This window comes from Branchiostoma belcheri, unplaced genomic scaffold, assembly GCF_001625305.1.
Source record: "Branchiostoma belcheri isolate BF01 breed outbred unplaced genomic scaffold, Haploidv18h27 scaffold25, whole genome shotgun sequence".
Taxonomy (NCBI): domain Eukaryota; kingdom Metazoa; phylum Chordata; class Leptocardii; order Amphioxiformes; family Branchiostomatidae; genus Branchiostoma; species Branchiostoma belcheri.
The window spans coordinates 1,964,031-1,991,603 of NW_017803854.1; the positions used below are offsets into that span (position 1 = coordinate 1,964,031).

A 27,573-nucleotide genomic window follows, 5' to 3' on the forward strand; every position below is an offset into this window, starting at 1 on the left:
ACATCTGCATGGAGTCGAGAAGAAGGCATGGGCGTGGTAGCTGACCCGGGAACAAGTGTGCCCTGGGAACAAGCTGCTGGAGTTGGAGGACAGCTGATACAGTGTGTATTTTTAAACACAGCGATTTTGATTTTAATTTGTTTCTTTGTTTTGCATAACTGTTAAACCACCTTTAGACGTAATTATAACAGTGTACAGTACAGTAAGTACAGTACTAACAGTAAGTACAAGCTGCATAAGACTGTACTGTAAAGTCATAATCATTCAGAACTCAATATTTCGATAAGAATGGGATTTGAACCCTGGAACCTTCAGATTCTGAAAGTTCAGAAAGCTCTACATGCGAAATGCAGCAGGCTAGGCAAAGCCATCTTCAAATGCAAGCTTTTGTTTTTTTTTGTCATCTTGTGTCATCTTTACTTCGGCCATATTAACAACTGTCCAGAACCTGTACATTAAATGTTGCCAAAGTCTAGCAATTAGCAAAAAGCAGGCTAGCAATCAGCACACAAATGTGTGTATGTTAGTCTCAACAATTTGGTTTGTTTTCCAAGGGAAAACATATTAACTTAGTGTCCTGTTACTCGCTAAGTCATAAGTAGTACGTAGTCTAGGTCCAAAGGTGACCGACCTCTGTTGCCCTGCCCACTGGTCAAAGGTCACGACAGTATATGTACCTACCCAGGGCCCCTGTGTACATGAGAGCTGTGAACATGGTAACAAATATGACTATTCCTTATAATGTAGTGCCTAGACAAGTACAAATTTTCAACATTAGAAATTTAGATTGAAGTCATTTGATAGTTCTCTTGTATGATATTTACGATATCATTTGACCTGTGACTTAACAATTAGCATCATGATGGCTTTTGCAATAAAGTTCTTCTATATGAAAGCCCCTGTCACACCTAGCCCGAATGTGTCCTTCCAAACACTGCCGCACTCCCAACCGTGGTTAGGTGAAGGTTGGAAGCAAGGTCGGCTGTGGCTGTGGTAGGCTGGTGTTTGGTGAGGTCATCTACTAAAGCTATTCGGCTACGCTAGCTGAATGTTTCAGGTGTGGACAGGAGGTTCGGCCATGGTTGGCTGACCAGTGTTTAGGAGTACAAAATGTAGGTCAGCAGGTTTCGGGGGAAGTCAAATTTGACTAAAGTTTAACTCAAAATCAATTTGATTCATACAGAAAGGTGGATGTGGCCTAAATCTTGTCAGACTGCTTCCAAATTTCAGTCAACCAAGGTCAGCTGGTGTTTGGGGGCAAAGTCGGGGTAAGGTCCGGAATGTGTGACAGCGTCTTAAGCAAGAAAACTTTCCGCTGATTATTATTTTAGTGACATGCCGACCACTTCCATTTGATACCTCGGAAGTTTTCCTGCTATGTCCACACCTTATATACGTAGGATGTGACACATTCAGAATCAGTTGTTGCCTTGGATACTTTCCCACACAAACAGCTGTGTCATTGTTTTTTCTGTGTGTAAATAATCTCTTTTTGACACTGTATACTATAGGCATGCACAGACTTTGAAGAACATTCACAACTACTTCAAAAACCTTGAGTAAGTATTCTTTTTATCTTTTATTAAAATGCATATAATAGAACCTACTAGTAAGTTACTTGAAAGTCTTCAGCTTTCAAGGTCTTTATTTTGCAACATGAAACAAAGGTCAATTTGTTGACCAAATAAAAACAATTTGCTTACTAGAAGTGATTTACTAGTAGTAGTATGCTGTACTGTTGCTTATCAGTCCTGCATTGATGCAGCTATAAACTATTGTAATAACTAGTCATTTTATTCTTATATATAATTACTGAGAGCACCATATTTAATGGTATACTCCATGCTTGTCATCACGCTATGAAAACTGTAATGTACAACTTGTTGATTTGATTGACAGAGAATTGGTTAATGTTTCTGTTGTGGAAATTAGGTCATGTATGTACTGCCAACGTGATCCTGTGGATTGCTGGTCACTATATGTTTAATTTGGCAACCAAAGAGTACACACATATCAAAACCAGTGAGAAAGTTTCTGTACTCTACAGTACATGTCAGGGTGGTAACCTGTTGTGTTGTCCTTTCTCCTGTAGAAGTCGGCGCTGTTGCATGAGTTTAGCGGGCAGACAGACCGTCTTCAGTCATATGAGAGTCGTGAGTATATCTTGTTTATGTTACCTTATGTTACCTTCGGTAAGAAAGTTACTGGTATATTTTCGAGGCCGTGTGACTGTGTGTCTGTGCACAGCATAAGAGAAGTCAGACTCATACTAGTCAAAGATGGATGTTAATGATATCTGGTTATGTTGTTAGTTTCAAATTGGTAGCATTCGGTTGTTGGGTGATTTGAACCAAGGTTGAGCTGGTACCTCAGATTAAACGGAATGCACATAGTCTACATGATTGTATTATTCTTCTGTCAAATGTATTATGGAATTTCTTTGTTTTATTAGTTAAAACCTCATGGATTTCTGTTTTCCAGGTGAGACAAGATGGAGATTCCAGTCTAGAAGAAGGTGAGCAGTTTTTTCATAAATGGGCACTGTTTAGTTGAAATATTATACAAGCAAATAAAACACATTATTTTATGTATTGGACTTTGGTCCAACTGACCCATTTTCTTTGGTGCATGTGGTGATTTGAACCCTCACATGTATGACATTCTGACAGTTGTATCATGAAAAAGGAAGCTAAGTGAGTGAAACAATTACATGTACTGACATGTTACATGGTCATATTAAGCTTTGGATGTCCTGAACTCTACTTTCATTCTACATACTGTAGGTGCTATGTCAGCAACCAAACGGGGAGTCAGAATATCCCACAGACACCTCAGTGATAAGGTAGGATTGACTGTTTTAAATTGTTGTACTCCATTTATATGACTCTGTTTATGGCCTCAATATTGACCATACATGATAAAATCCTACTTGATATCAGCCCTATAGCTTCTCTTTTGGCCATGACTCTATAATAATAATATGTACTTTTAATATACTCATACAGGTTAAATATGTTCTGAGCAAGTGTATTTTTAAGTCAACTTGCCCTTTGGACGAGAATATTTCTGGGTAATAGATTTAAAGGAAGTCATGTGGTAACACCATGAAATTTTACATTTTTTATATCTTACCTTTTTTGGAAAAAAAATTGATATTTTTTTTCTGTTTTCAAATTAGCATATTCAACTGATCCCAGGTGTGTTTGCATACATGTATGTTGATGTTTCGCCTGTAGAAGTTAATTATTTTTCACCCCCCTCCAGGAGTTTCGGCTGTACAAAGTTGCCCTGGTCTGTGCCCAGTTCCCTGTGCTCAGTGCCCCCGACCCCCCCTCCACGCCCCACACCCCCTCCCCCTCCTCCCAACGTAAGTTCCAGTTCCCCCACAAGCCCACCCTCACCCCTATCCCCTCCAGCCCCCTCCCGAACTCTGACCCACAAACCACAGGGGTCGGAAGTCAAAGGTCAACAGTCAAGGGGTCGGCAGGTCAGGGGTCAGGAGGTGGGAGTTCAGACGAGGATAAGTTGACCTCTCCTGTGCAGCCGGAGGCCCTGTGTGAACTGGTGAGGCAGGCGTTTGGGCTGAGTCAGGAGAGACATCTGCAGTACACTCGGCTCATACGGGACGAGACTAACACCAAAAGTACTGCTAAGGTATGGAGATTGTTGTATTCAGAACCATGTTTATCCAGAACCATGCTCAGGCACAGTTCTGATTAATACATTGTGTATCATAAGGGACGAAACAAACACCAAAAGTACTGCTAAGGTATGGAGATTGTTGTATTCATAACCATGCTTTATCCAGAACCATGCTCAGGCACAGTTCTGATTAATACATTGTGTATCATACGGGACGAAACTAACACCAAAAGTACTGCTAAGGTATGGAGAACTGTGTAGAACTGTGTATCCAGAACTCAGGCACTGTTCTGAATAGTCCATGTGTATCCAGATCTGTGCCTGGGGCAAAGCTACATTCTTGGATACGTGGGGACAGTCAAGATCGATGTTTGATTTGGGAGGTAATTTTTAATGTCTAAGACTCTAACCTTAGTCATACATGTTTTTTATGTATCCTGCATAAACATCTTTTCAAAACTGTGGATAAAATGAGGCAAAAGAAAATTTGAAGCACAGTTTTTGTATCATTTTTCACCATCAGTGTAGTCTTTGATTGTTTTACTTTATTACAAGTCTTCAAACCTAACTGTTCTAGCTGCTAGTGGAGGAGCTTGTTGGCCAGCTGTCCATCCTAGAAAACAACAGCCACCAGTTCTACAGTCCTCAGGCCTTCCTGGTAAGTATACTTTCACACAAATTTTAACTGGAGACTTTGCATATGAGATCAAGATGTCACTTGCAAGACTTTCCTCACTCCACCCAGGTGTAAAATGGGTACCTGATTTAAGTATATATATATATATAGGGAGGAACTAAAAGATGGTGGAGGGAAAGGGATCTGTTTTGCCTTGAAGTTCCTCTACCATGCTCTGCAATACCATGCAATAGATCAACAACCCATTGGTAAGACGGCCTCAAAAGACTATGGGACTACTAGTACCTTTTAAGTTTTACCTTCACATTTCAGTATCAAGCATAAATTTTATGCTTTACGTGTAGTCACATGTAACTTCATCTTGACTGCTATCGTCCCTACAGAGCACGAACGCGTACGACTTTTGGCAGCAGACAGAGCGACAGAACATCACCAGACTGATCGGGAAGTTCTGGCACTTCGCCCTCCCCCCTCCCCTGCCCTCCACTCACAAGTACCTGAGGGACCATCACACCGACTACAAAAACCTCATGGCTAAACTCATCAAGTAAGGAGCATGCTGGGGTTTCGTAGGTTTAAGCCTGGTTACAGTCATTGTATGATCTCAAATTGAGCTCATTCTTGGATAGTTGTGCATGTGCCCTGCAAAATAAAACTGTCTTGTTGCCAACAAGGCTGGTTCTGTTACAGGCTGCTTGAAAATACTTACTGTACAAAATATGTGAAGCTTTGATTTTTGACTGTAACCTCTAAGTTTCAGAATTATAATCCTACAATATAGATTGAAGAATTTGAGTCAATGCTTTTATGTGTACAGCATTTTGTTTGTTCTTATCATATTAATAGGTCATGTTAGTTCCTATCATCTTGAGAGAAATAATTGTTTTTTCTTCCAGATATGAGGAGGCGTGTAAGGAGGATCTGAGCTCCTCAGGAGAAGACAAACCCCAGAGTATCCTGTCTTCAACTAGCAAACGGCTTCTCAAGGAGTTCTCTCTCAGATATGGGGTGGTAAGACACTGTCCATGCACACTTTATGGTGCTTGGCTTGACTCAGTGTATATGGATAGATGTAGAATGTGCATTGTATGGAAGGTAACGTTACATGTATTACAAGGATCTCTTATTTCAGGAAATTTTAGGAAGCAAAAGAATGCATGCTACTTCACAGAATACTTACCAACAAAAAAACATTTATTACTCTGGCAAACTCTCCAAGTACCCTCTTAGGAATCCCAGAAATTCTATTGTATTAAGTTATACGTTTGAGATCTAGATAGCATCAACTGTCTTCCATCACTGACTGAGAATGAGTTTGATGACATTCAAGTATAAGCTGTATATAAATGAGAGATACTTTTAACGAATACTTAGTATTTTAAATGATACACACAACAAAATGAGATTTTTTTTGTTTGATTTTGCAGGGAGAACTCTTCACTAGGATTGTGTACCTGGAACACCTCACTAAGTAAGTCAACTACTATTCTATCAATGGGTTTTAAGAATCAATCAAATTTATGATACAATGTGTGACCCTGTGGTGTTGGATAACGTAGCAAAGTGGCAGAACATATGCTATTAATATGAAATTCAATGCCTTTTAGTAAGAATAGAGATAGCAGTATTTTTTTTGGCTTTGAGGCCATGTGAAATTTAACATATGCATTATATAAAGCAATTCTAGTTAAATCAAATCTTAAAGTTTAAACCTTAAAGAAAATTATTTTTTGTCAGTAACCTTGAGCAGAGCTGGGACACGTGGTACATCCAGCATGTGACGGAGTCGCTGAGTAAAATCATGGAGATCCTGCCTGTCCACGCCGGCACCATGGTCACTGTCAAACAAGAGGTCAGAGCAAAACTCAACAGGCCTTACTTTTCTATGTTATAACTAAAATGTAGTGAAATGTTATGCCATATGGTATATAGTATGCATTCAATGTGGAACCATTGATCCAAATTTTTGTTCGGACATACCATAGTGTAGAAAAATCCTTTGAATAGTGAAAGCACAGGAGGATAGCCTGAGATTAAATGTAGTAACAGTTGAATGTACTGTTCTTTTTGTGTAGGTGTTTGCTGAAAGAGTTTTATTTTGAAAGACGGAAGAGTGTATCGTAGAGTTAAATGTTTTTTTAAATTAGAATTTGAATGTAAATTTCATTTGAAGTATATCATAGATTACTTTACTGCATGATATTACCATACCCCCTCTAGCACACCTTGCTTTTATACCTCCTGCTAATTCCCCATGTGCCTGGTGAAGTAGCCCTCCTGTATCTGACTGCATCTTTTTCTAATGTGGTTGTTCTCCATCCCCCCCAGCTGACAGTACTAGAGAACTCTGTGATGCTGCTGCATGGCCAGTGTGGGAACGCCTTCACCCGCATCAAACGGCTCTTCAAGGAAAACAAACCGCCGCATGCTGTCGGTAAGGATGGATGCCAAGTGGAGTTAAACATCCAGGAGTTTGAATTTAAAGAATGATACAGTTAATTTCTAGCCTACTGCCATCCGACTTGCTATGCGGGGTCCTTACATAGGCTAGCCAAAAATGTTTTGTTGATTTGATTTTTGGAAAACTCTAGTCAAAAAGTTGTATAGACTGCAGAAGCTAACAAACCATTTTCACTGTGATTGTCTATGATTGTTTTTTGCCCCTACATGTACCTGTCCATGACTGTACTCCTTGAGAATCAAAAAATGCGATGATTTTGTATATCTTCCAAACTCTGCATTTTGAGGGATCACAATACTGCAATGTTTGCCAGAGATTATTCTTCAAGGAATACAAAAATTGCCATGATTTGTAAATGGGGTATGAGCCTTCAGGTACACACATCTACTGTGCTTTGTTTGTAACCAATCACAAACTCTGTACCAAACTACAGCCTCCCTGATTGACCTGCTGGAGGTTGTGCTGAATGTAAAAGAGCTACTGACTGGTCGGAAGATGCGGGGAGTCCAGAAGTGGCTGGTCCAGTACGCAAAGGAACGTCTGGCCCTGAGCTACGAGAGGCACAAGACACTGGCTCAGAACGAGCTGAAGCTGCACACCTATGGGCCTGGACTGTCTCCTAAACTGGTAGGTCATGTAGTAGTAGTATCCAGTCTTTGATTACACTGCTATAGGCTGTGTGGGTCCCTGACACAGGGGTGGGCAGCAGTCTCTGAAATCATGAAGTCTTAGAATTAGAATTCGATACAACAGAAAATACAGTTACGATGTATTTCCTGTTATATGTAATGTTTTTGCTGTTATATCTAATTCTAAGACTGCACCAAAATTAACAATTAATTAAATTCTAAATGACCAGTATAGCTAATATTCAACAACGTAGAGTTGTAATAGAAAACTTTCAGTCATTATCTCAAAGTTTTCAACTCTTCAAGTATGTGACATTGTATCTTCCCCACAGTTAAACATTTTGTTGATCAACATCCGTGATGAGATCCAAGACTACAAGGAGAACTTCCAGCAAGTGTTCTCCAAGTAAGTACACTTCTTGGTCGTCTCTTCGAATTCCTAGTACAGAAGTATTGTTTTGGGTGGCTTACAATCAGAGTAAATTAATCCTACTTCTGACATTTTGACTCAGATAAACATGCATTTCTATGACATGTAATGTATTTTTTGCCCCTGTCAGGTACTTTGACATGGTCCAGCTTGCTGCTACAGAGTACTACAGCTTCTTCATGGAGGATGTTGTCACCATGTGTGAACAGGGCCTCGGGTCTCCTGTAAGTTGGAACTACTTTCTTCTCTGGGAAAAAAGCCAATTCAACACTGTAGAAGCATACATAGGATAGCCAATCAGCACCAAGGAGAGATATAATGGATAGCCAATCAGCACAGTTGAATGTGTAATGGGATAGCCAATCAGCACCAAGGAAAGTTGGAATGACCAGCCAATCAGTACCAAAGAATGGTTAATTCAATAACCAATCACCACAGCCAAAGGTTTAATGTGATAGCCAATCAGCACCAAGGAGAGATAGACTGGACAGCCAATCAGCACAGTGAAAGGTTTAATGGATAGCCAATCAGCACGAAGGAGAGATAGAATGGACAACCAATCAGCACAGTTGAAGGTTTAATGAAATAGCCAATCAGCACAGGTGAAGGTATAATGGATAGCCAATCAGCACCAAGGAGAGATGCAGAGGGTACATCTTGATCGAAACACAATTTCTCCAACTGGCTGATTTGCATAATTCATGTACCAAATTAAAATACTTGTCCAATTTGCCTATTTCACACAGTATCTTTTGTGCTGTAAGACTTACATATTGTCCTTGGTCTGATGTTGTCAGATGAGGTTGTACTGTTACAGTACTGATATGATCTTGTCCATGCCCCCATAGGACATTGAGCAGGATCGCCTGATGTTGAGCCTGGCTTACCGGTTGAACCAGCTGGATGAAGACCTGGCCAACTACATACATCCCAGGTAATGAAGAGCAAATCCTAGCAGGCACAAATTGGTAGATGTTACTATGATTTAGTAGTAATGGGCCACTCTTCATTGTGCATGTCAAAACAGAGCTAGGGGAAGTTCCCTGGTACAATGAACCTGTAAATGGTGTAAATAGCTCCATCAGCTTTTTAAAAAGTTTTTTTTACAGAGACTGCACATTGTTGTCAGTGCCTCGCAGCACAAACTCTTATCAGGTCTTTGGTTTTTTCCTCTACAGTCAGCGGCCCCATGTTTGATCCCCTGACTTGCCCAATGTTGTGGCCTTGGGAAAGGCACTTACATGTACCCTCCTGTACTGTGGAGTGACTCCCACCGGGGCTTTTGGCTAACCATTGATACTGTGTTCCAACGTTGATGAGGACACAGATGGATTTGGTGTCGCCAATGTGCTAAGATTTGCCACTAAGACCTGCACCATATTTTTTCTCCAGTCAGCAGCGCTGGCGGCGCTCGTTCCTGACGCAGGCCCTCCATTGGCTGGAGGTGATGAAGGAAGACGTACAGACACTGGTGGTGCAGGCTGTGGGGGCGGACAAGGTCTGGACAAAAATTGTTCTTTTTTTTTATTTCTAGCCTGATGCATTGGACTCAGAACCAATAACTCACCGTGGCCCAATGTTGTGCCCTTGGGAAAGGCACTTTACATTGTCTTCCCTCCCTGTGAGGTAGAGTTACGCCCACCGAGCCTCTAAGGTTACTCTGTCTAACTGTGTGCCAAAAACACACTACAAATTTGGTGCACCAATGTGTCAACATTGGCACATTTGCCACCGACAGCCATAAATTTTTTTCTTCTTTCTCACCCCCTTCAGGTCAGTTCAAGTAACTGACAGTAGCTTCTTTTAGCTCAGGGAAAAATAGCCAGTTAGTACAATGGAAGAATAGATAGGATAGTCTTAGACTAAGCTTACAGTAGTTGAAACTCTTTATGTGTTGATTTTTATCCATCAAAAATGACGGATTGGGGCAAACTTTTTTTCCATCATGAGCAACAAAATTCTATCAAATGATGGAAAGACGGACTCTGGCAATGGCTAGGACACTGGGTACTCATTCACTATATGGATACATGTATATTAGATAAATACACAAAACTAATAATAGTTAGTGAATACAATCAGTATTAATTTGCATACTTTGTGTCAAAAGTTTCTGAAGATTTCATCTTGTTTCCCACAGTACAAGCCTCTAACAGTCATGGACAAGAACATTCCGACTAAGGTCATGCTTCACCATCTCAGGTCAAGGGTCGGCAGGTCGTTGACCCCCTCCCTCCACTCTGCGTTCAACAGCGTGACCTCTTCCATCACTTCTTCACCAAAGATGCACACCCCAAACTCTGCTTCATCTACACCCAAACCACCCAGCTCCGAGGGAACGCTCTCGCCCAATCAGGAGCGAGGTAACCATCATGTGACTCTATCAGCCAATGAGAAGCTTCCACCACCAGGAATGCCCCAGAGGAGCATGAGTTTGCCAGATGATTTGCGTGATGATGACGATGATGATGATGAGAATCAGTCTTCATTGTCGTTCAGGACTGACCCTGGCCGGCATGTGTCTCTACCCGTCGGTAGCTACGAGACCGCCTCAGAGAAGATGTCCATTGCCTCAATGCTCATCGAGGTGTCCACAGTGGAAAACATGGAAGATGACAGTCAAGAGAAGAATGGGGACATGCCAGTGTCAAATGCTGCTGATGCTACTACAGCGTCCTCCGAGTCAACTCTAGTAGATACACAGATCCAGCCAGACCTGCAGCAGCACTCTGCCAATTCCACCCTAGTGGCAGAAGACTCCGGTAACAAAACACCAAAAACTGTGAAGAGAGACAAGCAGTCTTCCAGAAGAACTTTGGAATCTGCAGATTACGGAATGGACTTGGACTCGAGCGAAGACTCCTGTAGTTCAGACGACGAGTTCAGGTTTTTTGAGGACTACCAGAAAGGCCAGAAAGCTGCAACGCAACAAACAGCAGCAAGTGGATCTGAAGACAACTCTGAAGACCAGCACGTCGGACTGCCACCTCTAGAGTTTGTGAGCCTTATGGAGGGTTTCCAAGGGTTCTCTTCTAGTGACATGCCTATCAAAAGGCCTGAGGCTTTGGCAGCAAGCAACAAGTCAACGGATTCTACCAAAGTTGATAGAACTCTGGGGACAGACACAGTGAAAGAGGGTCAGAGTAGGACTTCAAACTCCACAGACAAACCCCTACCAGAAGGCTTACAGAATGGTATAGACAGGGACAGGACGTACAGTGGGAGTGTTGACGACAGTTTCGCCAGTCTGTCCAGTTTCGACACCGCGACAGATTCAGACAGCAGGGAGGGAAAGATCAAGGTGCTTCCATTGTCGGCGTCGTATGTGGATGTAATATGTATGATCAGGAGAGTAGCTGAGTTTGTGGAGACACTGTGTAAGGTAAGAACGGTAACAGTAAAATGAATTTCTATTTCTATTGTGACAGTTTTATTTTGCGCTGTCCATCTCTGCTAGACGAGCACACACACAAACCCACAGATAAACACAAAACAATACCTCCATACTCTGAGGTAATAACCTGACAAACCACAAATCTGTTCTTGTTGCTTTGTCATGATCCATCCATAGCATCTTGATTTATACTGTTCTTGGTAGTCCTTCTTGGTTCACAAACAAACAAACAAACCAACTAACACAGATGGTCCTCTGCAGTGACATAGAAACCCGTCATAAGGCGCATTTTTGAACTTGACCTTTGCCTCCCCAACACTAACTTGCCTACCAAAAATCATGAACATCCATACATGGTTTCAGGTCCTGGAGTTATGCCGCCTACAGTTACATGTACAGTCACTCCACCATAGCCAAAACATAGCCTTCTGGTTACACTTAGGATACCACAAACCATGAATCTGTTGTTTCTGTCTTAACCCCAGGTTCTGTGTCCGGATGAGTCCATTCTCGTCCCCATCTCAGAGGTGGAGACTGATGCGGAAGAGGTCATAGGTCAGCAGGACGGACTGGAAGATGCTCACAAACTGGTCACAGAAATCAGATATGGACTGTACCAAAAGCTGCTTCAGGTGAGACCTGTGTTTCTGATCGATTTAGGTCCTGAAAAAATAGGATTCTCCTGTTTTCTGCATTTTGCTTCTTAAAACTTTAAATAACATTTTAGAGGGTATGAAATTCAGATGACAGATTGAAAATCTGCCTTGCCAGCAGTTGACCCCAAAAATGTTGACTGATTCAAACCTACTATAAAGTGTCTGTGGCAAGTTACTACGGCATAGTCACTATCATGTCATCATGGTCTGACTATGTGAATTAGCCATTATTCTTTACAGTGTTATTAAATTGATGACTTGAGGTTTTGCTTTTTGTGAAACATGCCATTTTGTCTTGTCACCTACATGTGTAGGTCTTTTCGTCAGTGCTGTGCCTGTATGGAGACAACCTTCTCTGCCTGGACCTGTGTGCAACACCAGACCATGTTGCCAGGGAACTGCTGGGCACCATGGTAGGGCCACATGCACCAATTTAATTTGTTGCTTCTCGGATCGCCAGGTGTCAATTTTTTTCTGAGATGCAAAAAAAAAAAAAAATTGTTCTGAATTAACTGCAAAATGCTCAATGAAAGATATATTTTGGCCCCAACGGTTGAAGAAAGTCCTTTTCTTCCGAGTTCTTAAAGTTTTTCAATGTAACAATGTAATTTTGTTCCATTAAAAGTTCAAAATCTATTGTTTTAATTACAAACCAGCCTGGTATGTTAACTTCGTGGCTCATATTGTAACATTTCCGGCTATCATGGGGTGCCTTGGCCTGTTTTTTTTTATTTTTATTTCGCCCTGTCACTCCATATTTTTCTGAAAAAATCCGAGAAGCAACAAATTAAATTGGTGTGGCTTAGGCATAGGATTGATAATATACATTTGTACTATCTCTCTCTCTTTCTCTATCTGGTCTGTCTGTTGTTCCTGTTGTGGTCTATCTGACTTTGCACTTATAATGCAAAGGGGGTTGTATATTGGCAATGCCAGAATGATCAGTATGATGATCGTGGGCATTAAAAGGAAGAAGAAATAATCAAAGATGGATATTTTTCAATGTTAAGTGGTGGACTGATAAAACAGGAATCAAGGATTACAGAATTTTGTTTCAATACCGTCATTTCTATAAATTTTATTTCTTTCTGGTAAAAATTGGTAAAAAAAGTGACTTACCAACACGGTGGTCAATTTCTAGGGTAAAGTTTCCAATTCTACGGAAGGGTACGTGGTTACCAGGGTTCCACGGGCGGCTTCCGTGGAACCAGTCTCAGAGTCAAAGGTGAATATTTTCTTAAACAATAATTTCACGGGGACTCTCTTGTCCAAATGTGATAAAATCAGCACTGCATATGCCTCATATGATGTTGTTTTTATTACAATGCTTTAATGTGTGTGAAATCACTCTCAACGCGTCAAATGCTTATTCTATAACAATCAACGTCAATAACCAAACAACTGATTTTAACCAACCCCAAATCTCCCAGAAAATCCCACATTTTTGTATTTTAGAGAACAGTATAACAAGATTAAGATTTGAGTCGGACAGTTTTCTTTATTTCAAAGTTAAAGTGTTGCTAAGGTCGAAAAATTCGCCAAAAAATACACTTTTTCAACTTCCAAGACCAATAATTCCAAGATGCCGCCATCTTTAAAAAATCCGTTCGACACAGATCGAGATTTGTGTCTTGCCTACAATTTAAAACGTTTCTGAGGTAAATTGAATTTGTTTTTGTTGCGGTTTAAATACCATGTTTGCACGCATGTCAGGCCGTGTGAGTAAGTGCAGGGGTAACTTATATCCCCGCAAATTACGATCCTCACAGTCACACACGATGACGGCAGTAGCTTCGTTACATGTTACATTTCAACTGTAAAACAGGGCAAAGATGTACTGTCCCGAAATTGGTTTATATTTGTGAAAAAGTTGATTTTTTACTGTTTGGTGGTACCCGTGTAAAAACGGGCATGAAGCCGCGGGTTCACTGTACATGACAGCGGGTGACCCGAACGAATGTTCGGTTAGACTTACGTCATATCGAACATGATTCGATTCGAATGACGTCATATCAAACATGATTCGGTTCGAATGACGTGATATCGAACATGATTCGGTTCGAATGACGTCATATCGAACATGATTCGGTTCGAATGACGTCATATCGAACATGATTCGGTTCGAATGACGTCATATCGAACATGATTCGGTTCGAATGACGTCATATCGAACATGATTCGGTTCGATTAAAAGGTTGGAATATTTGGGCCCGAATATGACCATCGTGCACTCTGATGAACTTATTCACAGATGTAATGTTTACTGTATTCCACCCCAGATGGTTCTGCACCTGATGGGAGAGAAGGAGAACTATGCGACGTGGGGCTGCCGACACATGCTGACCGGCATGACCAGCTGCTTCCAGTACCTCAGCAAACAGGCAAACTACCTGTGTGACAGCTTCGAACCCGTCACGGAAGAGGTGAGGCCAGTTCTCTGTGTCTGTGTGAAATTTGTGCCCAGGCTAATATTTCAAATGAGTTCTGTTATTCACAATTTGTTGCCTATTATAGCCATATAGGTAAAACCTGTAAAGATTTTGACTACAAATAATTGACTACAAATAGATTACATGTTATGAAGGTTAGACATCCAGGTAATCAGATACGGAGGTAACAGTTACTCAAACAACTGGATACATTTTGAAAACTGCCAGTGAACGGAATCTGTAGTTGAAAACTGTTTATCTAAAAACTGTGAACATTTTTCCCTTTTGGATATCAAACAGTTTTTTGGTAACTGTTCAACTACAGATCATGTTAGTGTTAGTCACTGACAAAAAGTAGTGGATACTACGTGAAACATCTAAAAAATCTATCTGCTTGAGTGAGTTTTCTTGTGTATCGTGTTTCTTGAATGTCTAACCTTCATCAATGAGAGTTCTGTCATTGTTGTTTATGTGTTTATTGACATGTGATTTGTTATTGTTTGTTGTTTGTTTATTTAGATGTGTGTTCGTATCAACAACATCCATGCCCTTCTGGACGTGCTGCCCAAGGTCGACGAGCTGCTGCACAAGGCCGTCGGCAGCATCAGCTGCAAGGACAGCCGCTGTCAGGATGCTGTCAATGAAGGTCGGTGCTGTCCACATCTTAGCATCAGGAAGGGTTTAGAATAATGCACACAACTGACAAATGTCAAAGGGTAGAAGCTTTCAGGCAGCATCTTTCTTCAGCTACTGATGAGAACAGTCATCAGTTTCCTCTTTCTCAATCTGAACTTGAATTTTTATTCCTCTCACTTTCTGATCTAGAAATACTCATTCATCCAGTGTGACTATTTGTTGTACTTTCTGTCTATCACCTTACCCTCCCCCCTCCCAGTCCGGTACACAGTTGATGACTCCTCACTGTCGTACAAACTACATAATATGTATGTGCTGATGGCAGGAACTGTACATATGGTACAGAAACACACGCACACACACACACTGACACACACACATAGACACCCTTCCTTCCCTTAGTGGTAAATTACTAATAAAAACACTCACAGTCAATCAGATTTCATGAACAGTGTTCACTTCTCACTTCCGTACAGACTACGTAGTAGTGGACCTGTGCACCCCTGGCACCCCCTCCACCTCCCCCTGGACAGACAGTGACCGGGATGGCACCGGTCACAGCAGCAGCACCCCCCACCCCAGTCCCACCAGGCAGGTCAGCAACGGTCAGAGGTCGGCAGGGGAAGGGTCACCGGGTCAGAGGGCGTCTGAGAGGAGGTCGTCGTCGGGTCAGAGGTCGGGAAAGCGAGGGAATCGTTCTGCGTACGTTCCGTACAGAGCGGTGGCTGTCTGCCACGTCAGGTGGCACCTGCACAGGGTCAGGAACGGACTGATCAGGCTTCTTGCTTACAAGGTACAATGTAGGAGTAATACTGTTGACTGTATTTAACATTTAGAACTTTGCATGAGAAATGAATGAGTTAAATTTGTGTGTGGGGAGGGAAATTGATATGTATTGTATGTCCGTCAAACTTTTGCCTACTCTTCCTTTTAGGATTCTTCAAACTGTACCTGTCAGTATGATTTTTTTAGTCAGGCCTCAATCCTGCAGTTTTCATTGGTATCACAAGGGGGCACTGTGAAACACTGTTATCTTGATGTTGTTCTGTATCATTTGCAGCTATCAGCAGACATACTGGTATGGTAATGTCTGTTTCTGTATACTATAAGATTTAGTAGAGCGGGTATACATGTAACCGCCCTTCGGCATGACACACCTGGCTATAGAGTGACTGGTCAAAAGGTCTACTAGTAGGTGAGAACTATTCTTTGTGTTGAGAAAAAAAAGTTTTAACTTTAAACATGTCTGTTTCTGTTCCAGATAAACCTGTTCTTCCACCAGGCCCTGTCCCTCCTGTTGTCCCTCCCCCTGTACGGTTACACCATCCAGCAGCGGCTACAGCCATTGGTCGAGTTCCTGTCCAATCACTTCCAGGCCTGCTCGGACTGGCTGTACTCCGACTGCGTGCCCAAACTGCAGAAGTCCATCTGGGAACTCATCGTGAAGGTGAGGACTTACTCATTTACATCTTCATCCTTTGCAAGACATAAGACAATGACTTTTTTCTTTCCATCTGGGAACTCATTGTAAAGATGAGGATTTAGTTAATGCTTACTTCATCATACTCTTCATCCTTTGCAAGACATACATGTAAGACCATTACATTTTCTTTCCATCTTGCTCTGCTTATCTGACTGTAATAGGTTTTGAAATACCCCTTGTTCTACAATCTCCAATTCCTTGCCACTACTGAGAAAAAGGCACACTAACCTACACATGTTATATTCCGTTCAATGTATTTGATATGTTTTTGTATCTCATGTTCTGAGCATACTAGGGCCAGATGAGTATTGATATTTTGAAAAAGAATATTGTTGTTATTTTCTACTGCAGGACTTTGAAGAGGAGGCAGCCAAACTGAAGCATGAGAAAAACTCTGCAGCTAAAGCCAAGACTCTTCTTCAGGCTGTTGCAGTATGTTTCTATGTTTTTTTTATTATAAAAAAAACAAAGACAAGATACATACACTTATTACATACACATTGTTGCCATGCTCAAGCTTAGAGCTTATTGTCAAATACTATGTTCAGACAAAAGACCATCAGATTCTACAAGTCACAACTCCTAACCTGGGGCCTGCCCAGACAGTTTTCAGCAACAAAAGTATGATATAAATGACAACAAACATAAAAGAAAGTTAAAAGAAGTAATCTTGAGGCACTATTTGTGTATATTATTGATATAAATTATTTTTTTCGTTGATGCAAACAGCCCGGCCAGGCCCTGGTTTGGAAATGTAACCTTAAGCATGAAGAGTTACTGCATATATTAACAGTTGGTTCTGTCTGTTGTTGTTGTTTTAGTTCCTGGTGCAGTTTGTACATGCAGAGGGACAAGGGCTGGACCTGGAGAACCTCATGGCACCTGCTGTAAGTACAACTCACCTGTACAATGTACACTTGTACACCTGTAGGGCTTGAAATGCCACCTGTGTAATTATGCAGGTTAGTGGAGGTAGATTGGAGCTGTTCAGGTATTTCTGATGTCTGCCTAGGCCTGCACCTAACCTGCACCAGTCCACATGCCAAGTTTATATACAAATGAAGGTGTATGTGAATTTTTGACTGTCACTACCTATGAGAAATAATGGTTTCTGAACATTTCATAAATTTTCATTTTCTGAAAAGTTCTTAGTATGGTCCATGCTTCCCACATGTTCCTGGTATAGGTAATTAACTTTGAATGTTTCCTGCACCAGTGCAGATATACAGAAAAAAAGTGTTTGTTTTGGGCCTTGCTGTAATTCCTATACCCTTCCAGCACACCCAACAAAAATTACATACTGTTACAGTCTGTAACAATGATCATTACAGAAGTAGTCAACATCTGACAATCTTAACATAATACTAGTAACCATAATATTTTCCAGGAGGGAGTGTTGAGTGAGCTGGAGTGGTACACCGTGCCAACCAGACAACTGATATCACAGTACAGGAGACTAGCTGCAGAGGTAAGGCTTTGGACTAACTTTTACTTTTAGATCAGATGACAAGTCCCTGCAGCATAAGTAGGTTAGAGTTAGTGATCCATTGTGCCTTGCAAATGAATATGGATCAAATTTTGTGAATCCACATGGGCGTGAGTTGAATCCTAGTGTTGGCCCCAACTCAAAAGATCTCGAGACTTTTTCCATGTCCAGAATCAGTTACTTGTTTGACTTTCATATGATGTTGTACATAGCTTGCATATGATCTTTCTGCAGCTCTTGTTTATGCCCCCTTAATGATTTATTTATCTTGTGTTGACATAAACATAAGGGGCAGGTACCAGTGATAAAAGTTGTGTGTTTTTACACCAGCAAGGAACAAAGAGTTTTGTGCACCATGGCTACGAAAAATTCTTCATCGGAAACTTCCAACAAACGCAAACCAACCACTGGTATTTCAATCATGTTTAGAAGACCTTTCAAGACCTTTAAAAGTGTCGCTTTGGTTATCTTAAGTGATCTGCCAGTAGACTTTTCTTTCCCTGACATTTCTTAAGTATCACTTAAGGGTCCGCGAGACTTGACTCTGTCCCTATCTTGGAACTCGATCAGTGAGTCGGAGATTTTCCCAGGAGCCCCCTGTGTATTTACATTCAATAGCCCAGTGTACACTTAGTGTGGGATTAGCGCAGCTCTGGTGCTGTCTGGTGTTGTGTAAATGTTGCCAACAGAAGTACCGAGCCCTGGGGCGACTTTCGGTGAACTTTCAAATGGCAGCTCTGAAGGAGTCACACAAGCCAACATTTTGTAAAACAATCTGTGTAGAACTTGAGATAAAAATATTGTTGTTACAATTATGAGGACCACACTACATTATGAAATAATTCTTTTAGAATTTAACCATTTTATCACCTGTCTTGTTATCTTGCTAGGTGGTCTACAGCCCTTTTCAGTCATTCTCCACAATTCTAGCTGTGCAGTGTCTCTCATGATCATATGGCTGGTACAAATGATGCTAGCCTGGCTTAAATGAAACTCAGTGTTATGAACAGGCCTCTATGTTATACATTTGTAGTTGAACACAGTCGATGCTATCTGTTGTGTGATGTCATTGTTTGGATGGTACAAACCACAAACAACAGTTCACATGTTCAGTCAGATGACCCTTAACTATAGATATACAACATACACAAACATTCAAATTGAACTTTATGTGAGCCAACTGACTGTTGACCTGACTGTTGTGATAACTACAAACAAATGGTTTTTTAATCTGCTGTGCTCCAAATAGTAACATCTTTGCCAAAGGGTTGACTACCTTGTACAGTGCAGCAACCTTTCAGCAGAGACGTCGTTTGGGGACAGAGCTTTGCCAGATTTCAGAACCTTTCGTTTCTTACCACCCAAGGGATGGTTACTGTAACAGTTCCTATGGTATTGTCTTACCGTAAAGCAGGAGGTCCCTTGTTTGAGGAGAGCCACACCTCAAGCACGTTGAAGATCCTACCACACTTAACAAAAAGAGTACTAAGTTATCCTTCCAGATGTGAGTGCTTCAAACCTTATAGTCTAGTCTTACGCAGCTTGTACAAAATTGGTGTAATATGCCAAATTCACAAACTTTAAGGTCATCCACTGGTAACACTATTGCTAAACAAACAAAAATGTACAATGTCATGTATTTAACTTATGAACTAAAAACCAATCACCACACACTTACAGTTTACCCAAGGTTTGTAACTAACCACCTACCAAACGGCTGTCATCGGTGAGACCAGGGTGGCGTGTTCGGTACATAGCTCTCTGCTGTAGGTTGTGTGATGGTGTTGACAGAGGCACCAGGCCCTGTGTGTGGCGGGGAGCCTGACAAGTTTGGTATGGTACAAGGGATTCAGAGAGATTACACTGCTGTTTAATCTCCAAGCAGATCCTAGGGTGGCAAAAGACAGTTTGTATCAAATTGGCCAGGCAGTATCCACTGGCCAGAGAGGGTCCAATACGCCACCCAAGATTTAGTGGTTAGGACAGAAAGTAACTGGTATCTTGGATTGAACATTTAGATATTTCTAAGTACATGTACTCTTACAGACGTAGTAGACAGTAACTGTTGATTATATCACCAAGCCTCAGAATTATTGAGCAAGCACATCTAACCCTCAGAACGGGGAACAACAGATGCTAACCTGGGTAGTGAGAGTGATTGAATGAGTTTGATTATCTTGTCATTTGTCTAACATGTTGATGAAGGTTAGATATGCAGGTAAACAATATTCAAAGACAATTCAAACTCATATTATATATACATGTATTACACTTCAAGATCATATTATATATACAATGTACCTCCGGACATTGGGAGTGACATTCATCACTCTTCTTCTGCAACACTAAAAGGGACCGAGAGAACTAGTCAACACTTATCACATGCAAAAGACCTCCCATGTGTTATCTTAAAGCAGACCCTACAGTGAAAAGGCAGTTGTAATAGCATTGGCCAAGCAGCCATCAAATGGACATTCCTTGGCCAATTGGATAATGCCTTGTCACTGTGACATCTGCTTGGAGATAACCTTGCTGTCCCATATGTCCTGCCTGCTTGAGTAGAGAGTGCTCAGCGTGGTTAGATGACATGAAGGTTGGGTCCAGGGGAGGAATGTCTGATTTACATCCCAACACGCGAGACTTCCTCGCGGTGGGAATAGTTGGCCAAAGCCACATCCTGTTCCTGGGAACCCAGCCCAGTTTGCAAAGGTTTCGTGGTTTGTGGCGGGAAACGATAGCCTGAGTGTTTCATGCTATTTGTATACTGGGGCTCTCATACTCGCTCCCTAAAAATATTAGGCTAGGGAAACAAAATTCGGTCATTGAATATGCCATCGGTACGGATTCCGAAGTCTTTAGCAAACCGATATTATGTATTAGTTATTTGCTTTTTGCTTGTATCATTATGTAACCATTAAAACTTCAATTAAACGTTCAAGTCTGAAGTAAAAATCCCAAACGTAAGCAACGTGGAAGGGATTGTGTTATAGCTGCAAGAGCGCCACCTACATCGGCTACATATACTAGCAGCAGCGAGAAGCAGAACTCCAGTCGGAAGCTCTGAGGAAGGTGCACGTGTCTGATAGACATTGAAATGTAAGCAAGGTACCCTGGAAGAATCCCTGGTTGTGTATAAGAAAATCCCAACATCCTCATCACTGTTACATGATTGTTCTCTTCTAGGATTTTTCTTTCTGGCAACAAGGATGTTTTGCAAGTACTTGCTGGCAGTGAAACTTAGTGTGACTCGTTTCTCCTCCAGGATTTCGTGCCTTCGCGGAGACTGAGCTCGCAGAGCGTGAGCCTGCCCAGCCTGGAGGTTCTGTACTGGATGCGGCACGAGATGCACGCCGTGCGGAAGTGTTTCTCCGGGAGACAGCTGGTGGACTGGCTGTTACGGCACAGCCGCCTGCTGACACAGGACCGCCCCGCCACCTGGTACAACCGGAGTGCTTCAGAGGAGGAGGAGGAGGAGATGGAGGATACGTATGATGAGGAAGATCCAGGTACTGTGTCTTGGTTTCTCTGGTCCATAGCTTTGCTGTGGAAATTTTATCGTATTATGCAGGGCCAAATGTATAAATGTGAGAAATTACAATGTAATTTTTGCATTAAAAGAGTAAACCAAGGAAGGGAATGTGCATGAGGGACACTTTACATTAGTGTGGTATACATCGATCTGCATGATTGCGTATTCAGGGCTCAAAATACTGGGTGCATATGCACCTTAGTGCAAGTAAAATTGCAGCTGTGCAGATATTTCGATGTCTACCTGCACCTAACCTGCACATGAGATGAGATGTATGTGGATTTTTATTCGCTGCATTGGCAGTTACATGTACCACCAATGAAGTATAAAAGAAATAATGCTGATGGTTTCTGAAGAGTTTTTAGTGTGATCCATATTTCATAAATTCTGAGTGTGAGTGGTGCAGGTTAATTCTCAGTGTTAGCTGCACCAGTGCAGGAATGAAGAAAAAAGTATTTCGAGCCCCGGTACTGTTGTTTTTAAAGACTTAGACAGTCACTATATTTTTCCTGCAGATGACGATGAAGAAGATGATGACCTCGAGCAGAAAGCGATCCTGCTGTGTCAGGCATTCCTGGACAGCGGTGTCATCAGGTCTGTACTGGAGGACAACAGCAGAGCAGGTGAGTTAACCAACAAAACTAAAATCAATCTTCAAGCAAATAAAGATACCTAGTACAAGTATGTTCTACAATATCTCTCTTTAAGGCATCATGTGTGTTGTTAGTGCGCTATTGTAAATAGTACCTGATTCAGCCTATGGCCGCAATGTACATTATGTACTTTTTTAAAAGAAATCATTCATTCATTCGAAGAAAGCCAATTAAAGTAAAATAAAAACATACACAATTACCAAAAGACAAACTTGATAATTTATTATTACATAGTATTTTACAGTAGTTGATGTTCAATACAGGTTTTGCTGCTCCTGTGACAACTAGCTGTATCACACACAGTTTTAACATTTACACAGTGTGTAGTATATGATTATGTACAATGCTTTTTTATGAATGGAATCCAGGAAGAGTAGATTTTTAAATCTATCAGTAATGCTTATCCAAGAAAAGAAATCACAGAACGTCACATCACAAAATGTCACATCACAAATGAATAGGGTCACAAGTGTCACTGAGATACTGAGTTGTAGTTCTAGACATGACAGCATACTTAGTTTGCATATCACGAGTAAATCCAAGGGGTACATGTACGAAAGTCATGTAGATCTTGAACTATATATATATAGCTCCCATTTTACTGGGCTTTCAACTCATGTACATTTTGTTTGTCTCAAGGTAGTTTACGGGCCATTTTCTAGAAATAAAACATTCATTTTCTCCAAACTCAAACAAGACCTTCGATATACCAAAGTATGTAAATTTGTATGCCTTGCGATGGTGTACAAACACACTTTGACAATAAAACATAATTAGACAGTCACATGTCTTCAAACTGACACATGAACACAATTACATGTATTAGTTTCTTTTTTATTTAACTTCAAAGTCAGTACTTGCCATGGCTTGTGACTTTGTACTTGTCTAATGTGAAACAGTAGCACTCACTTCACACACATATGTAGCGGTCATGGAGCAATAACTAGTACCCCACTCGCCTTGGTAGGGGGTCAGTGCAACACAGTCATAGTCGGGGTAAGCAAAAGGTGCCCCTATGCCTTGCGCCCAGTTGGACCAGCTGAGTGACGTCCCATCCTCAAACACAAAGGTTCCCTCTGTCACCAGGTCTGTCAGTCCAATCCAGATTTCAGAGATGTTCTTAGCTTTGATCTGTTTGACCAGGAAGTCGTTTGTTGCCTTGTCTTTAGGCATAGCCAGGTGCCCCCCGGCAGCCTGACAGGTGGACCTGGCATCGGTGAAGTTCTTCTTGTCAGTGGAGAATTTGTAGCACCTGTCCAGGAACTTTTCATAACCACTGGGACACACCAGTGTCTTGTTACAGCAGGCTGTAGGGTATAGAGAGGATAAGAAAATACTTCATACTAAATAACTACAATAGCTATGCTAGCATGAAAGTTCATCTGAGTTGGTAAAATACATGAAGAAAGTTAAACTGTTATCCAACTCATACAATAACTATGATATTTAATCTTGAGATACCTGGTAGTCTCAGAGATTTTCTTTTCAGAGGCACTGTACGTGTGAATTTGCAGTTCCATGGTTACCGTATGACCACTTTTATTTAATACAACCATGGATTTAAAACTCATATTAGAAAAATTTCTAATATCTAATTTCTAATTTCCCATCTATTGCCGAAGTAAGTCCCCCCACCCCAGGCCCCCTGAAAAAAATTACTGTACAATTGTACGTGAAATCGTAAGGTATACTTTCAGCTGTGACTTCTAAAAACTTCCAAGCTAATTGCATAGTTTGCACTGATAGCTGTTTTGTAGTTGAATTGAATTGTACTGTACATGTATAAATTATGTTGCAAGACTGACCTTTCTTATGGAGCCAGAGCTCAGTGGTCACGTTCCTGAGCTGCTCCTGTAAGTCGGTGAGTTTGTCTGTCAGATCAGCGTTCTTCAGTTCCATATCCCTCACCTGGCCCTGCAACTCAGCAAGAAGATTCTCCTGAAATGGAAATGACGCACTTTTTTTCAAAGAGAATTTTCCATTTAGTTTTTAAAATGTGTTCATGGACCAGAGTGCACGTGTAAGGACAGGGAAAAGACCTACCCGACTGGCAGTGAATATGTCCCCTCCTCCCAGGTAATACCCAGGCAGGTTGAAGTTAATGTTGACAGGGCCGTTCCCAGACTTTCCATCAGTCACCTCCCCTGAAGCCTGCAGCAGAGGCACCAGGACTGCCAGGATCACAAGCACTGCTTTCTTGTTCATGGCTTCTTTTTTGTAAGAATCTCCGTGCCCAAGAATCTGTAGCCTACAGGCAACTTTTCCAACTGCGTCACTGCCGTCTGACAAGGGAATGTTGTATGATACGCTTGTTGACATTACCAAGTTAGTTCAACTTCAATACCATCTACCACAAAAGCCTCTGAAACTTAGACTGGTGGTTTTGTTTGCAGCTCTTGGTTGGGCAAGGGAGAAGGTCAATAAAGACATCTGAAACTCAACATATTGTTAACATTAGTTACTTGCTGGAGGTTGGGGGGGGGGGTCCCTTTTGAATTCGCAATATTTCAAATTCTACACCATAATCCGTAAAAGCCTCTGAAACTTAAAACTGGTGGTTTTGTCCACTATTTTGCACTTGGGGCAAGGATGTACATGTAAAGAGATTAAGTCAGTAGAGTGCCTTAATGAAGACATTCAAAACTCAACACTGCCAGGAGTGTGCGTAGAGTTACTCTTTTACTTCCCAGTGGTCTGAAATCTCTGATTTCTTATTTTGTGATAGTAGTTTTTAAATTGGGTTGGGGTGAGAAAGTCAAATTTTGTTGTACGTTTTCGTCTATCCCTCCCCACAGGGAGTAACGTCCTGAGTGAAAACTCCAGCCTGGCGGGTCCCCTACCAGAGTTAGTGGTGGTGAGTCGGCCCACCTCTGTACTAGCCACAGGTACCGCTGCACAGACTGGGACTGGGCAACCTGACCTGTCCGAGGTGGAGGAAGGACACTTGTCAGGTATGACTTGCATATTGAATAGCAAAGTTCTTCATTCACAACCACATGTTTAACATGAGCTGAGATTTCGATGAAAATCTGTCATGTTTGGCTAAAAACTTTGGCTCTTGTCAAACAAGTGGTTGCGAATAAATAGCTTTGCTGTTCAATCATTCACCATCATCATCATACACCAACTTCAATGATAGAATTTTTTTATTAATGGATGCTGCTTACCGGTACTTCAAATTCAATATTGTCATTTACCAGCCTTTTTTTAGAATTTAGCACAATCTAAAGTCAGAAGAATATGTTGCGGCATATACAGGAAACTCCTGATTTGCATAGATGGGAAACTAATTTGCATAAACGTTACCCTCCTCCAGAGTCCAGCCAACCGGAGGACAAGCGGGTGTCTTCCCTGTTAAACAGCAGCCGGCTCCGCTCCGTCTCGGAGTCTGACCCCGATTCCAGCTACCACTTCCCTGAGCGGCTGGAGGGTGGTGACCCGCGCGTCACACCTGGGCTCCAAACCCCGGACAACGATCCCGACGTGTTCGCCAGCACCGAGACCCACCTGTACCGCTTCACTGACATTGAGGTTAGTTAGTTAGCATGAAAGTTCATCTGTGTTTGTACAAGTCATTATGAAATAAAGACTACTTAGATTAAACTTCCAATACTACTAAGGTCACATGTCTCTGACGTCTCATTTCAAGAGTAGACGGGTCCATTCCGTGAACAAGGTTGATGGAGTCAACCAAATATTTGGGGTAAGTTCCATTTCTGTAGTCCAAGTGTTGGAAGTTAAAGCTTAGTCTTTAGTTAGTTAGTTAAAGCCCTCCTGCAGCCATCAGCATGGTCACATATGGCGGCGCCCATCTCTGTTTCTTAGCCCTTGAGCCACACGATTGTGCAATCACTACAGCAGGGGGCTAGTCTGCTGGTAGTGGTGTGTTTAACTCCCACACTCTTTTTCAAATGCTGAGTGTTAAGCAGAGAAAGCAGTATGCACCATTTTTGAAGTCTTTGGTATGACTCGGCTAGGGATCGAACTCACGACCTACCGAATGCAAGGCAAGGATCCACTTGGCCACTGCACGAGTATTCTTTATGCACAATATTCTTTATTCCTGATACATGTACCTATTTAGCAAACCTTACACAGCAAGGATAAAACTCCCTGAAGTGCCAAGAGTTAACGTACAAAAATGCAATGGTCAAGACAGGCAATACATGTATATACATCTCTCATATACATCGAAATACTGCAGTGTGCGAGCAGACTTTTGTACAGAATCTGATGAGGTTTAGGAAAGATAAAGATGACTAGCGATATGACAGTTCTTTAAATTCTTGTTTCAGGTGTGGAGAGTCAAGAGGAACAACACAGAAGACCAGCCGGTGCCCAACGACGGAGCCAGTGCTGGGGCCAGAGACCGGAAGGACCTCAAATGTCACAAGCCAGATTTTCTGTTGGATATCCTACAGACAAGGCGAGGGACTGACGACGTGGCAAAGAAGTTTCTGAGAGATTTAGCCAGAGGGATGCAGCAGGAACAACAGGATGGACCTGTTGGCTGTCTAGATATATTCTGGCAATAATGACAACTGCAACTGAGTCCAGTACATAGAGTATACTTAGGAACTTTTCATCTACATGTAGGTAAGGACAATCCATCTGTTGGGTTTATGAATGAGATAATATTAATAATAATTATTTGAAAGCAACACCTGATGGAGTGAAAAAAAATACTTTGTAACCAATATGGGGATTTTCTGAAAGGGGTTCAGCTGAAGTGACATCAGCTGTTGCTGAACAGTTTCAGTAAAAAAGAGCCACCATTATCTGTAACAAAGTGTAGTGACCTGTTATATTAATGTAAAAAGGATCACATTATGTGCTAATTGTGTACTAATGAATGTGTAAGTAAAGAATGTGTTAGGTTTCTATTGCAGAGATCAATTTATGGCTGAGCCATACACTGTAGATAAGGAGCTAACACTGCACATTTTGTTGCAGTTTAAGGTGAAAATTTATGTTTTGTAATACAGGTGTATGTTAGATTTTATAAATCTTGTAAATCTGTCACCAAAGTACTTTTTCTAATGATTGTGGAAAGAAAGATTTTATAAAATATTTCAAAGCCATATTTTCCTCATTAGAGAAGACAATGATGTTTATGACAAGCAATCCTAGGGAATACAGGAAAATATGGAAATGAATGTATTGATCGATTTGCTGCTATATCTTATAATGTAACTCCTTCCTTTAGTAAATTGTTCCATGACTGGTAGTTAGGTTTTAACATTGAAGCACAAGTGAAAATGTCCTGTTTTAACATGTCCTGTTTTTTACAATAATGTGCAATCTTTTTGAAATGAGAGATGTAACAACCTTTATCTTTTTATTGTACTTGAATTAGAAACAGTTATGAAATGTATAAATTATCATGCATCCTATATCTATTTGTTAATGGATTTTTGCAGTATACAGTTTGCAGATGAATGTCATTTTTATTTTTAAAAGTTTTAGAATAGATATATATTATAACCTAATTTAGATATGTGATAATGT

The 27,573-nt window shown here is 41.2% G+C and overlaps 2 protein-coding genes across 2 annotated transcripts; one reads left to right on the forward strand and one right to left on the reverse strand.

The window, feature by feature from the left end:
- LOC109471564 lies at positions 1-26,690 on the forward strand. Its single transcript, XM_019770915.1, has 32 exons — positions 1-101; positions 1,512-1,559; positions 2,093-2,153; positions 2,482-2,515; positions 2,784-2,842; positions 3,265-3,654; positions 4,220-4,300; positions 4,663-4,826; positions 5,176-5,290; positions 5,707-5,750; positions 6,017-6,131; positions 6,608-6,713; positions 7,174-7,367; positions 7,702-7,775; positions 7,930-8,023; positions 8,648-8,733; positions 9,192-9,297; positions 9,940-11,181; positions 11,679-11,825; positions 12,164-12,262; positions 14,129-14,272; positions 14,798-14,924; positions 15,391-15,707; positions 16,176-16,361; positions 16,749-16,829; positions 17,219-17,284; positions 17,785-17,865; positions 21,146-21,389; positions 21,928-22,035; positions 24,861-25,016; positions 25,382-25,596; positions 26,361-26,690. The coding sequence occupies exons 1-32, from the start codon at positions 28-30 to the stop codon at positions 26,598-26,600; spliced, it is 5,298 nt and encodes a 1,765-aa protein (XP_019626474.1). The 5' UTR covers positions 1-27; the 3' UTR covers positions 26,601-26,690.
- Positions 22,747-24,815, reverse strand: LOC109471511 (low affinity immunoglobulin epsilon Fc receptor-like). Its single transcript, XM_019770849.1, has 3 exons — positions 24,109-24,815; positions 23,871-24,003; positions 22,747-23,372 (listed from the first exon to the last, which is right to left on the reverse strand). The coding sequence occupies exons 1-3, from the start codon at positions 24,382-24,384 to the stop codon at positions 22,951-22,953; spliced, it is 831 nt and encodes a 276-aa protein (XP_019626408.1). The 5' UTR covers positions 24,385-24,815; the 3' UTR covers positions 22,747-22,950.
- Positions 26,691-27,573: the final 883 nt, after the last annotated feature.

What these genes read in the sequence shown, in the direction of transcription:
- LOC109471564 (XM_019770915.1), top strand. Translation starts at nt 28, where the DNA reads ATGGGCGTGGTAGCTGACCCGGGAACAAGTGTGCCCTGGGAACAAGCT. An exon ending in ACACCAAAAGTACTGCTAAG is followed by an intron (nt 3,655 to 4,219) that starts GTATGGAGATTG and finishes TAACTGTTCTAG; the next exon opens with CTGCTAGTGGAGGAGCTTGT. An exon ending in TCAGGCTTCTTGCTTACAAG is followed by an intron (nt 15,708 to 16,175) that starts GTACAATGTAGG and finishes TTTCTGTTCCAG; the next exon opens with ATAAACCTGTTCTTCCACCA.
- LOC109471511 (XM_019770849.1), bottom strand. Translation starts at nt 24,384, where the DNA reads ATGTCAACAAGCGTATCATACAACATTCCCTTGTCAGACGGCAGTGAC. An exon ending in ACATATTCACTGCCAGTCGG is followed by an intron (nt 24,004 to 24,108) that starts GTAGGTCTTTTC and finishes TTTCCATTTCAG; the next exon opens with GAGAATCTTCTTGCTGAGTT. An exon ending in GCTCTGGCTCCATAAGAAAG is followed by an intron (nt 23,373 to 23,870) that starts GTCAGTCTTGCA and finishes TATACCCTACAG; the next exon opens with CCTGCTGTAACAAGACACTG.